Source organism: Triticum dicoccoides, chromosome 6B (assembly GCF_002162155.2).
Source record: "Triticum dicoccoides isolate Atlit2015 ecotype Zavitan chromosome 6B, WEW_v2.0, whole genome shotgun sequence".
NCBI classification, from domain to species: Eukaryota; Viridiplantae; Streptophyta; class Magnoliopsida; order Poales; family Poaceae; genus Triticum; species Triticum dicoccoides.
In genome coordinates this window covers 153,188,924-153,202,763 of record NC_041391.1, presented here as the reverse complement: position 1 = coordinate 153,202,763, position 13,840 = coordinate 153,188,924, and the positions used below count along the sequence as shown (strand labels likewise).

At 49.4% G+C, this 13,840-nt stretch overlaps 2 protein-coding genes across 2 annotated transcripts; one reads left to right on the top strand and one right to left on the bottom strand.

The window, feature by feature from the left end:
• Positions 1–1,357: 1,357 nt before the first annotated feature.
• Positions 1,358–9,225, top strand: LOC119320939 (putative FBD-associated F-box protein At5g56440). The gene is made up of 7 exons (XM_037594838.1): positions 1,358–2,073; positions 4,552–4,918; positions 5,021–5,105; positions 6,291–6,349; positions 6,559–6,832; positions 6,905–7,007; positions 8,829–9,225. Exons 1-7 carry the CDS (start codon positions 1,358–1,360, stop codon positions 9,010–9,012), a joined length of 1,788 nt encoding a protein of 595 aa, XP_037450735.1. The 3' UTR covers positions 9,013–9,225.
• Positions 9,226–10,037: 812 nt separating this feature from the next.
• LOC119323171 (AP-4 complex subunit sigma) lies at positions 10,038–13,574 on the bottom strand. The gene is made up of 4 exons (XM_037596757.1): positions 13,331–13,574; positions 13,054–13,140; positions 10,516–10,584; positions 10,038–10,430 (listed from the first exon to the last, which is right to left on the bottom strand). The coding sequence occupies exons 1-4, from the start codon at positions 13,469–13,471 to the stop codon at positions 10,296–10,298; spliced, it is 432 nt and encodes a 143-aa protein (XP_037452654.1). The 5' UTR covers positions 13,472–13,574; the 3' UTR covers positions 10,038–10,295.
• Positions 13,575–13,840: the final 266 nt, after the last annotated feature.

Below are 13,840 nucleotides of genomic sequence, written 5' to 3'. Positions count from 1 at the left end.
AGTCAATCACATCATTCTCTAATGATGTGATCCCGTTAATCAAATGACAACTCATGTCTATGGCTAGGAAACTTAACCATCTTTGATTCAACGAGCTAGTCAAGTAGAGGCATACTAGTGACACTATGTTTGTCTATGTATTCACACATGTATTATGTTTCCGGTTAATACAATTCTAGCATGAATAATAAACATTTATCATGAAATAAGGAAATAAATAATAACTTTATTATTGCCTCTAGGGCATATTTCCTTCATCATCCGGCCCCGGGTCGCTATAATTTATGAATGGCGCTACAAATCGAGCCTATGAGCCTTCATATTTGGAGGATGCGGGTTGGAGCCCGCTTCATCCGCCAACTGCTCGCATGGGAGGGAGGTTTGACTTCTCTCCTCATCCTTCCATGTGGCCCATCTCTTCTCCCTGCCCCTGCCAATGGCACACACGTTTAAATGCCCATGGCATCAGAAAATATGCCAATTAATTGAGGTTGTCGTGTTCCCAACTTTCAATGCCTTCACCGGCCACATTTTCCCACCGCCCACGGTCGTTCTTGTCATATTTTCCGGTCGTCGACCGCTATAGGAAAGGTCATCCTAGCCCCATGTTGGCACAGAGCTCCTCCTCCAATTCTTCCTCTCTACTTCCCTCTCCACTTTCATCATATCGCTTCCCCTTTTGCCAGACTAGCTTCCACTCTCGGAGGAGGAGGAACAACCGCTCGACGAGGAAGAAGTCAAAAAATGAGACCAACCCAAGGGCTAACCCTCGTTGGCATTTTTTTATAGGAGAAACTCCGCGAGCACCACGCGTCCAAGCCGGGACTTGAACTCGGGTGGGCTGGCAGCAACCTCAGCTGCCCAGCCAACGGGTCGACGCCCCGTCCTTGACGAGGAAGAAGTCATGATGCCATTGTTCTGAATTATATTAAGCATTAGGTGGGACATCCGATGATTTTGTACCATCCAACTTAATATAATTTTGAATAACAAGGCCATTGGTGCTCTCGCCGCTAAATGGTCCTAGCTATTTGGCCCTCGGAGGAGGACGCATGGCATGCGTGCGTGCTTATTTAGCATACGCAACAAGAAATTAAAACAAAAAATAAAATTAGCTATTAATATTAGTTGCGTCACAACTGTTCACAGATGAATTTATCTATTTGATCTTTTCAAATTAAAATTTTGGTTCACAAGTTCACAAGGCAGACCAAAAAAGCCCTAAACACCAGTACACCACCCACCCACACCCACGACCGCCAGTCCACCGCGGTCCACGGCATCCCATGCCAGTCCCCATTCGTTCAGCCTACTCGCCTCGTGTCCGCCGACAAAACCCTAGCCGGTCTCCGCCGCCATGGACGCCGCCGCAGGTGAAGGAGGAGGAGGATTTGCGAACCACGCCGCCGATATGGAGGAGCACTTCAGCAATCTGGCACTGGCGGTCCTGTCCGCGCAGGACCGCATCAATTCCATCGTCCCCTACCTCATCTCCCTCCTGCCCCCACCCTTCGTCCCCGCGCCCGACGCCGACGACTCCTCCGACTCCGACGACGACCACTTCTCCCTCACCTCCTCTGAGGACGAGGCCGACGACCGGCCCACTGCCGTTCCGGCGGCGCAGGACGATGACGGCCAGGAACACATCAGCCGCCTCCCGGACGACCTGCTCTCCAACATCATCTCCCGCCTCCCCACCAACGAAGCCGCACGCACCATGGTGCTCTCCACCCGCTGGCGCTGCGTCTGGGCGGCGACCCCGCTCCTCGTCGACAACGCTCACCTCCGGGCCGCCGACGGGCTCTGCGAGTTCCGCGCCGTCCGCGCCGTCTCCCGCTGCGTGGCCGCTCACCCGGGCCCCGTCGTCGCCGCGCGCGTCACCCGCCTCTCCTTCGACCAGCAGGAGTACGCGCTTCAGCAGCTGATTGCCAACCTTGCCGCGAGGAACATCCAGGACCTCATCCTCTTCAACCGCCCCTGGCCGCTCGACCTGCCGCTCCCTGACGATATCCTCAGCTGCGCCTCCCTCACCCGCCTCTACATCGGTCTCTGGCGATGGCGCTTCCCAGACACTGTTAGAAGGAAGAGAGAGGGATTGTTGCGGAATATGATGGATGTATTACTGAGCCTCGAGGGCGAGTATATATTGAGTACAAGACTTGGAGGGCAAGACGCCTCTCCTAGAAATAAGGTAGGAATCCTAAACTACCAAATACATGTAACCCAAATATATCTCTAACATCCCCCCGCAGTCGTAGCGGTAGCGTTGCGAACAACATGAGCGTCGCGGACGGTCAGACTGGAGAGGATAGCAGCCGACGGACTGACATCCCCCCGCAGTCCTAGCGGGAACGTCGTGGACGGTGTCGCGTCACGGACGCAGTGACTGTAGAGGAAGCCGACGAGTTGCTCAAGCGGATGATAGCCCTTTGTGCCGATGTCGATGTAGCCGAGAGTGTAGGATGGTGTAGCCGTGGTTGAGGTAGCCGTGCGAAGAATGCCGTGGTCGATGTCGATGTCGAGGTGGCCGGTGTCGAGGAAGTCGCTGTGGAGCCGCAGGCGCAAGGGGGCGCCGAGTTAGCATGGGCGCAAGGGTGTCGAAGTAGTGGTGCGCCGGGAAAAGGATGTTGTTGACGACGCATCGCGACGGGTTTGCCAAGCCCGGGGACACATCATGGACGAAGGCACGTACCGGTGTTGCCAGCACCGGGCATGCGTAGACGGACGAAGGCGAAGTTGACAAAGCGCTGACCAGGCTTGCCAGGCCCGGGGACACGTCGTGGATGAAGGCACGCATCGGTGTTGCCAGCGCCGGGCATGCATAGACAAGGGACCTGCACGAGCTGTACGCCATGTCGGAGAAGTCGGAGGGGCCAGCAGAGAAGAACTCGACGACAATTGTGGCGTCTATCGGCGCAGGGCCGATGTCACCAACGGTGGTCGGAGTAGACGAAGTGGTCGGGGTAGATGACGGCGACGCTGGCGACGGACTGGTGCTTGGACGAAGACGAAGGGGGTGGACGGGCGGCGGCGGCGGCTACGAAGGTAGCGGCGGGCGGCCAAAGAAGAGCGGCCGCGGCGGCCTGACGGCGGCAGTGGCGGCTAGGTTAGAAGTGCGGCGGCGGTGCTCGAAGTAGGCGAAGAACCCTGTCAGGTGACGAAGACCGGCGCGGACGGTGGCATTCCCGCGCCAAGGGAGACGGCGCGGCGCATACCACGGGAGGTCGACGCGCGGTGACGGCGACGTGGACCGCGGGCCGCGGCGCTACGGCCCGAAGGGGCGACGCAGCGGCGGCAGGCGGGCCGGGGTGACGGCGGGAAGACCTCGGGGCGGCGGCGGGAACCGCGAGGCGGCGGCGGGGACCGCGTTCGGCAGTGCTACAGCTCGAAGAGGTGGTGCAGCGGCGGCTCGCAGGTCGGTGCAACCGCGGGGACGGCCTCGGGCGGCGGCGGTGACCGCATGCCGCAGCTTTACAGCCCAAAGAGGCGGTGTAGCGGAGGCTTGCAGGTCGGGGCAGCCGCGCGGAGAACCACTAGCCGAGGGCGATGGCCCGTCGGGAGGCGGCGTGGACCGCGTGCCGCGACGTGATAACCCTAAGGGGTGACATGGAGGCGGCGGCGGCGGCTACAGGGGTAGCCGGTGGGAGGATCTCGGGGCGGCAGCATGGACCACGTTCCGTGATGCGACCGCCCGTAGGGGCGTCGGCAGTAGCGGCGCGTGAGTCGGGGCAGCCGACGGGAAGACCTCGGGCGGCAACGCAGCGGTCCGTAGGGACGACGTGATGGCAACCTGTGGCTCGATTGGCGGTAGGCGCGTGCTCGGGGACGTGCTTGGCGAAGACAGACGCGTGATCGGTTGATCAGACCGACGGCGCCGCTGTATGCGCCATGGCGGGGACGACGCGCAGATCGGAGTCGATGGCGACGTTGTCGGTGATGTCCCGGGCGATGACGACGAAGACAGACCGGCGATGGAGACCGCGCGGACGAGCGGCCGGCAGCGACGCACGAAGGCGTCCCTTGGGCGGCGCGTCCAGCCTTGCCGCGCGGTTGATGACGAAGCAGCCGGTGAAATCGACGCCGATGTCGGAGTAGAGGCGCGAGGGTCGACGGCGGCGGCGGGCGACGCAAACCGGATCACATAGACCGGAAAACCAAAAAGTAGACGCCGATCAAAGTGACCGGCGAGAGAGAGAAAACCCGGATCAAAGGATCGGGAAAAAGACTTTCTAGGGCAGCCGGTCGACACGACCGGCGGACGAACCCTAGGTACGGGCGGCGCGGCCCCCGGCGGCGGTCATGGAGGCCGACCGCCCCGGGGGCGGCGCGTGGGTGCGAAAGCGGCGGCGGTAGGGTTTGGATCGTGATTAGGCTGATACCATGTTAGAAGGAAGAGAGAGGGATTGTTGCGGAATATGATGGATGTATTATTGAGCCTCGAGGACGAGTATATATTGAGTACAAGACTTGGAGGGCAAGACGCCTCTCCTAGAGATAAGGTAGGAATCCTAAACTACCAAATACATGTAACCCAAATATATCTCTAACAGACACGACCGCCAACTCGCCTGCCTTCCCCAACCTTCAGGAGCTCGGACTTTTCCACACCATCATCAAGGACACGGAAGTCGATGCCTTGCTCGCGCATTGCCCCAAGCTGAAGATCCTCTCCTTTGCCATGGCGTACAGCTTCCCTTCTTGCCTCCGCATCAGGTCCCGCAGCCTCCGTATCGTGGTCGAATGGTTATGCAGCTTCGATGAAGTCATCGTTGAGGATGCACCCTGCCTGGAGCGCCTGTTCTTCGAAAGCTTTGCCGACCGGAGTCCCGTCAAGATTGTCCACGCACCCCGGCTGGAGGTGCTCGGTTTCTTAGACCTCCAGCTCCACGTGCTCGAGATTGGCGGCATTGTGATCAGGGTAACTGCGTATTGTAACTTATGTGATCTGCACTTTAACATTCACTGCGGTATTGTGCTACCAAACAGATTTCTCATGTTGTTTAATTTTCCTCAATGGCAGGCTGGGATGAATGTGAGAGCCAGTGCCATGCTGCCAAGTTTGAAGATACTGGCTGTCAAGGTGCGGTTTTCGCATGCAGCGGAGGCTAAGAGCATCTCCAACAGTCGCCCCAAACGACGCGCGCGCGATAAACGCAGCTTTTAGCGCGCGGGGCGGTTTGCCGCGCTTCAGCGGCCGCGGGAAACAAGCGCGCGCGGGAACCGTTTGCGCGCGCGCGTGAAAAGACGGCAGCTCGCGCGCAAGATTTGGCGCGCCGCTTCGCGTGCGCCTATAAAAGCTGCGCGCGCCACGCGCCTTCTCCACACACCTCTCTTTCCCTCTCCCTTTCCCTCTCTGCCACGCGCCGCTCCAGCGCCCCGCCACCGACGCGCCGCCGCGCCGCCGAGGAGCGTCCGGCTACGCGGCGTCCGCCTGCGGCCCAACGGCAGCTACACCGCGGAGATACGCTCCGGCGAACTCCGGCTCGCCCTCGGCACGTACGGGACGGCGCGACAGGCCGCCCGCGCGTACGACGCGGCGGCGTGGCGCCTAGGCCGGCCGCGCGGCCAGATGAACTTCCAAGATGTGTACACGCTCGAGCAAGCGCTCAACCTCGCCCCTCTGCCTCGTCTGAACACGGCGGAAGACCGTGCGGAGCACGCCGAGCGGCAACGCCGCCTCCTCGTCGCCCAGGAGGACGAGAGGGTCACGGCGGACTGGCGCCAGCGCCACCCGAAGGACGTCGCCTACGAGCAAGCCTACTGGACAAGACGCTGCGAGGAGGACACGCAAAGGCGCCGCGCGTCGCGGTTGGACAGGCGTCGGCGGAAGGCGTTGGCGAATGCGCAGTCCGACCTCGTTGCAGCAGGTGGGCGGTCGTTCTTCACGCCGAACGATGAGCGGTGGTTGGACATCTGGCTATCTACCTCGAACGACACCGCCGAGGATGATAGTGATGATAGCGACTTAGAGTAGTTTTTTTTTGTTAATGCAATCTATGTTTATCGTTTGTCGTTTTTATTTTATGCAATCTATGTTTCGGATGTAAAATACCTTTGTATCGTTTAATTTATGCAATCTATCTAGTTTTTTTTAAAAATTTCAACTTTTAATAAAATGCATACATTTCTAGTCGCGCGCGCTGCATTTTAACGCGCTGCTGAAGCGGCGCGCGCGCTGCATTTCAGCGTGGCTGCTGGAACCAGCGCAGGCGGGCGCGCAAAACCAACCGCAGCGCGCGCGCGAAAAGGTTTTTTGCGCGCGGCGTTATAGCGCGGCTGTTGGAGATGCTCTAAGATGCTGCACACTCTACTCAGATGCTTTCCTCGCCTTCAGACGCTTCATGTCATGGTAGTATCCGCGTCATATTGATATCTGTTCATCCCTTATAATATGCATGGATGGATATCACTATCAGCTTATTCCAGTACTGCTTGTTTATTGCCGTATATTGCACATTGATAATCTAGATATCTGTTCTAGCACTTCTAGTTGTACTTTGGTGCAATTTGAGGATTGATTTGCTAACCGCTGACATTGTTTTCTTGGCTCAGTTCCAGTCCATTGGATCCAGGTCACCTGATAGTGTTGATCGTGCTGACTTCTGGCAGTCCATGGGCACATGCGATTGCCTTGAATCTCATCTGGAGACGCTTGTCCTCCACGGCTTCCAGGGCCTTGAATGTGAGCAGCTGTTCGTCAGTTACATACTGGAGAAGGGGAAGGTGCTTAAGACCCTGAGCGTTGTTTATGTTGACAGTGAGGATGTAGGAGTAGAGGAAGGCCCCATCTCAGGTTCTGTTGATGAGAGCAATGTGTCATCTGGTGGAAGAAGTAGCAGTGATGATGTGGTAATGGAGGGAGGCCTGATGTCAGGTTCTGTTGATGAGGGCGATATATCATCAGGTGGAAGCAGTAGCAGTGATGATGTGGTAATGGAGGGAGGTCCGATGTCAGGTTCCATTGGTGAGGGCAGTGCGCCATCAGGTGGAAGCAGTGGCAATGATATGATTTATTTTTGTGGAAAAAGTCCAAAATAAACCTTGAAATTGTAGACGAAAGCTAAATCGAACCCTGAACTTTGAATCCCGGAAATTGACACTCTAAACTTGCAATCCCGGTCTATTTTGAACCCTAGACCTGTTTGGCGCACTGGGAAGAATACAATCCCGGCCGGGATTCCAGCTGCTCTCACGGGCAAGAATTTGGGCCGGCCCACTATAACAGAACAAGAATTCGTGAGGTTTAAAAAATGTCCGCGCATTTCTAAAATTGTTCAAAAGTTAAAAATGTTTCTGTTTTCTATTTTTCACACAAATTCAATTCTTTTGTATTTTTAAAAACTGTTTGGAATTTCGTGTTTCGCACAAAATCAACTCTATTAGCATTTAAAAAAACTGTTTGCGATTTAAAAAAGTCAGATTTATCAAAAAGTGTTCAGAATTCGAACAGTTTTTCTCATGCTATGAAAAATATTTCGTATTTTCAAAATTGTGTCACATTTTTAAATACTGTTTATGGAATTTCATAAATTATTTCATAAATAATGTATTTAAAAAATGTTTCGGATTGTTGGCAGTGGACTCGACTGGGCCAGCCCACCAGACATGAAGCGAGGTTTTTCCTTAACACGCGACGTAAAAATTCTTTCTTTCGTTTTCTTAACGGGCGACGTAATAATTCCAAAACAAAAAACATGTTATGGTGTCGAACTTGAGACCTGGTAGCCACTGCACCAGACGACAATGACTGACATAGTCAGAGGTCCGAAATATTTAATCAGAAACCAAAGCATCAAACTTTGAAAACATTTTGTAGGGGCAAACAATAATTGAAAACATATTTATTTATGAAATCTTTGAACATTTTATCAAGTGCGAGAACTTTTTGAAATTTGCTAATACTTTTAAAACACCAACAACTTTGAAACAGAGAACACCTTTATAAACATTTTTTGAAACCTGAACAAAATTTTAAAGTGCAAAGACTTTTTGAAACATAAATTTCTTCTGCAACCTGAACAAAATTTCAAAGTGTGGACACGTTTTGATACATCAACATTTTTTTAAAACCTGAAAATATTTTGTGACATCTAAAAAATATCACAAGTTTTAAAAAATGTACGGGGCAATCCAAATGTTTATACAATGTATAATAATTTTTGTGTGATTCGGAAAAATGTTTTATACATTCAAAGAAATAACATTTCAAGAATGATCACGAGTTCCAAAATTTGTGTTGGTGACATTGTCAAAAGAATGTATTTACAATGTAAAAAAATGTTTGCGTGATGTAAAAAAATGTGTCTTGACCTTAACAGAATATATGTAGCATGTCCTTGAAAAAAGTGTATGCAAATTTAAAAATGTTGAACCATGTAAAAGGGTATTGTGTAGTTTTATAAAATGTTTATTATCATTAAGAAAATATAAAACATGTAGTTGAAAAAATATTACCATGTATTCAAAAGTTTTGAAAACATGTCATTTCTAAATGTACATAATGTATTTGGAAATATCAAAAGTTTATCCAAACATATTTAATGTGTGCTTTAAAAATGTACATTGGGTACTGAGAAAAATTAGACATGTGTAAAAATGAAAAAATAAAAGAAAACGAAAAAGGAAGAAACTAAGAGAAACCATATTAGTGTGTGCGCGCGAGCAACTGCGCTACTGGGCCGGCCCAATTCAGCAAATTCCGACTATGTTCTATGAAGGTTTAAAATAGACCGGGATTGAAGAGTTTGGTGTGCTGATTTCAAGGATTGAGAGTTCGAGGTTTGATTTAGCTTTCGCCTACAAATTGAAGGTTTGTTTTGGACTTTTTCCTATTTTTGTCCGTCCGCCTCTTGCTGGAGCTTTCAGAACGCCATTGACTTGTCAGTGGAGGATCCTTTCTGCGTGTTGTTGAGGCAGGCCCGGATCACTTCTGCTGTTGCGGCACGAGACGGTGTGCGAATTTCTGTTTTTGATGATGGTGCTTATGATGGCCGTATTTTGACGCTTCTCTAGGATGTCGTAGTTACTTGTTTCGTCGTCATTTTGTGGTGAACCGAGAAGGTCGACTGAACCCATCAAGGCCTGGAAGCTAGTTTCACTAGTTTGTTGCACTTTCTGGAGTTCTCTGCTGGGGGGACTAGTAGGATTCTGAACTGTGGAAGCACCCTGGCTGCATATTGTTTGAGTCTCTACTTTTGGCCTGTATAAAAGTACCTATCAGATGCACAATCTATCCCTACTGATATCCTGATGGCATTCCACGTTTTTTCCTTTGCTGCTAAGTTGATAGCTCTGCCTAGTTCCTGGAATGCAAACTGGTTTACTAACCCGATATTATTCATCTGCGCGATGAACCATACAAATGAGGTCGTTTGTTGCAGATTTGGACGCTATGGTCGGAAAAATCCGTGCATTTTCAGGCTGGGTTCGGAATTTGTGGCTGCCGTTGTTTTCCAAAACTATGCATTTACATTTGTGTAAGCAACAAAGACATGGTTGTGTGCTTACCTGTTTTTAAAAAAAATAGTAAATAAGTTGGTGAACATTTTAAGGTACCACGAGTGTTGTGTGGTGCTGTCACTTGCGTGTACCCTCGAACCTATGTTAGGTCTGAACATGAATGAAAACTGGAGTAGTTTTGATCACTCTGGCTAATCAAAGACAAGGATACAGTCCGAGTGGGAAATGTGAATTGTTTGAAAATACAGTTTGGGTGCCCAGGCACGTTGGCTACTTGCCCAGGTCCTCCTCCGCTCAGGATTCAGGCAGGAGCAGCAACATAGCTGAGCTGCATTCACCAACTGGAACTACGTTTCCAGCGTTGCGCCCAGTCGTCGACAGCCCCTGGTGGTGCCATCACCAGGCTCGATTCGCTGTCCCCTCAGCGTCTGTGACCAGGTCGCGACAGTGGCAGGGATCAGGCGCATATTCTGCAAAAATATGCTCAAGTGATCATAGGGGTATCCCAAACAGAACATATCTGGTGGTTCTGGTTGGAAGTTTTCAGGTTTTCATAAAAATTCATGCAGTGACTCATGTTTTATGCGCGGCAATTGCACCAAGTCTGTTAGAACAAGCAGCACGAGCAGTATTATTTTACAGAACTGTTGTTAAGTAATGATGGGGTCTTCATTTTCAACATTACAGAACATTTCACATTTTCCAGTCGGGTGAACACAGCCACCCATGCATACAGCAGTTGTTCGGCATTTCTCCTCACACAACGGGGGAATCTATGGTGAAGGCGGGAGGAAGAGGCTAAGCATCACCTAGGCGCTCTTGAGTTCACACACTATTTACGAGGTTTTCTCCATAAGCTGGATGGGCGCCAATATGTTCTGTTTGCTCGTCTCCACGATGCAACCATTCATCACCATCTCTTCAAGCATGAAGTGGACTTTCTCCAGATGGAACATGATGTCAAGCTCACACTGGCACGAACGGACGTAGCATTAGCCTCAATAATTATGTGAGTGTATCTTCACAATACTGAATCATTGGGGTACTTGAGCTTACCACGTTGCCAAAGTGACGGTCCATGGTTTCCACGAGAAGATGTATGAATTCAAGGATGGCTAACTCATTCTGTCAAACAGGATGCAACTAAGATATTGTCAGCAGACTCGAGGTAGAGATACATAGGCAGAGCTGCCATCATTCAGTAGTGTTATTATCACAGATGCAGTAGAAATAACACCAATGAAGATGATATCTTTTCATGTAATTTGTTTGCACCTTTCAGTTCAAACATGCAATAGTTATCACAACCAAATTGGGCCTTCAAAGGATAATTCAATAGCAATACCATGGAATTACTGAAGAAAGATTACGCTAATTCAGATATCTGTACCAATGTGCAAATTTTACACTAACAGGTCTACAACGATGCAGTTCAACAACCAGTATATGGCTGTCTACTTGTTTGGAACTAAGAGTGAGTTACTAGTACTAAAATCTTTTACAATACTTTGCGCACCAAGGGTGTGAGTGGTTGACGTGTATGCGCTTGGGCTGCCATACAGAGTTAGTGCAGAATCTTTCACTTTGTTTTTAATTGTTAGGTTGGGTGTAGCAATAAACAAACCAGGCTCAGCTCATGCAAACAATTGATCTGGGATAGGCTGAGGATTGACGAACATGAGATTTCTCCATTTCTACTCATGCAGGTTGCTATGGAGTGGTTATTGCATATAATTAGGTCCATTTGTATAACAAAGTGGATTAGATTAACATAAAGCTATGGAAATAAATTAAGAAAAAATTAAAGCCATAAAGACATATTCATTTTGCTAACATATATTGTAAATATACATGTGGTAAAAAAACATTATAATACAACCAACGAAATAGCATCTCTCCAAACACAGACTTCCCACATACAGGAACCAAACAACATCTCCTGGATGGCCTCGCCCTGTTTAAACTAATCCTCATTACCCTTTGGCAGCAAATCCTAAAATCAGCCATCCAAACCACACCTTAAATGTACAATTTTGAGGTAGCAACATTAGGCAAGGCAAGAAAAGACCAGGGGATGTTGAATGGTGCACTGAGATCCCAGTAGTCCACAAATTTAATCCTACCATGAATCAGAGCTACAGACGGAAATAAATTTATCTGGACAGAGTTCACAGTATATTAGTACATTTAGCTCCTTCGCGCTTATTTACATTTCAGCATCCACGCTGTTTTCATCTTAAGAGAGTGTGTCATAATTTCTTCCCTTTGTTGTAATTAGAATCAGTTGGGTGTTCTTTTTTCTTTTGTCGTGGTGGTTCTGAGTTATGCGGACACACAGGATCCAATCGAGTTCTACGGGCACCATATAGAAACCTGCCATGTTCTAAGGCATCAACTTAAGCAATCCTAGGTTGAACATTCATGTAGGGTGAACGGGCAATTATTCTAGTGTATCTCTCGTTCCAGTGATTTCATTTCCTCAGGCTCAAGGCTTTTGCACCTAGCCCGCAGCATGACGTTTCCTATTTCCGAAATAATACCTCTGCCCTTCAAGATTTATAATTTCCTACCAAAGATATTTTGATACATGGAGGATGGTAAGGACCAAGCAAGTGCAATTTTGCACTAATACAAGTCTACAAAATGCTTCTAATCATCACGAGTGTCTTAGATTTTTGTTTGGGATTAAATGTGATCTCAGGAAGTGTCTCCCAATTGATAAGGCATTGAACAGCGTTCTGATTTTGTGGAGGAACTTTGTAGAACATTCTTGGGGAAATGCACAATCGGGTGGCTTTACAAACACAAGCTCGTAATGAAGGACATGATCTTGCTCGAGAAGGAAATGAAACTATTCAGCAAGCTAGCAAATGGAACCCTCAACTAGCCACAGCTTGTGAAGTATGGAGGGCAATTTCCAGAAACTGGAAGGCGCCTGTATTTCGATACATAAGAAAAAAAAAAGGAAATGTCTCAAATGTGCTAACAATGACATAAAACATATGCTATTGGCTTGATCATCAAGAGCTCTTGCATAAAAAGGGTGTCCAAAGTATACTTCATAAGTGCAGGGAGCAAGTAAATCAGATGACAAGGGAAGCATTTAACAGAGCACAGTGATGGGCTCCACCAAGAATCAAGTAGGAGTGTAATTTCGAGGACCAAAGTTGTTATTGAATTTCCTTGCCATTTGTCCTGGTCGTAGCAATTAGCTTCTTTGGTCAATTTGCTGGGAGTTGTCTTGTTAATTAGTTATACTGATCTGATTGTACCTATTGGTAGCCCGCCTAAGTTCACTTGTATTATGCAGTACTTTCGTTAAGTACACGGCATGTACCCAAATATACTTATTTCAATTAGCAAAGATTGCAAATGGAAAAAACAGAGAAGAAATAACAGTAGAATCACCCATCACCCTATCATGTGCATATTAAGCTCCCTTTAGCACAGCCAAATGATTAGCGCACAACATATTCTCCTGAATCGACTGCATCTAGTTTAATTAGCTAGGAGTATCTAATTGGTGTGACCGTGATTATACAATAATAATACAGCTATGGACACGGGATACAATAGAGCTGGCGGAATGCGCACCTCATCGTTGTCGACGCCGACGAGGAAGAAGAGGGAGGCGTAGCGCCGGTAGACGACCTTGTAGTTCCGGTGCTCCACGAAAGAGCACTGCATTGGCACAGAGTTCCCGTGAGACGGGCGTGAAAATCGAGGTCAACAAATCAAACCCATCCTGATCCAGATCCAGAGGAACATCGTTCTTGATTCGGGTTCAGGACGAAGCTAGGGTTCTTGGATCCAGGAAAAAGCTACAGGTGTTGGATTCAGCTGGTGGGAGGATGGGAGGGGGGAGCAGTACCTGCTGGTCGGTGCGGGCGAGGCACTTGCGGACGATCTCGCCCTCGAGGGCGCGGCGCTCGTCGAGGGAGAGGTGCTCGTAGTACTGCGCCAGCCGCGTCTGCCCCTGCTTGTTCACCAGCAGCACGAACCGGATCCCCATCTCTCCGCCCTCCCCTTCCGATCGCTCCCCTTCCGAGGCTTCTCTGTATCGTTCCGTCCGAGGCTTCGTCTACGGTTCCGCCTGTTCCTATCGCCTCCTCTGTTGAGGTTCTTTTTGTGGAAGAGGGGTTCTGTTTAGGCTATTTATTTATTTTTGAAAAAAGAAATCTGTAAAGATTGTTGTCTCTTTTTTTTAAAAAAAATTACATTCAAATCACGAATCAGTACGAAGTAGTTGATCCTTACAAGCACACTGAAACGCAAACACAAAGGACCATGAACACCTAGAGTACCCTAAGACAACCATAACACAAGAAGATCTCCGGAGCCCTGTGTCATCATCCCTGAATCTTGAGAGAAGACCCCTGCA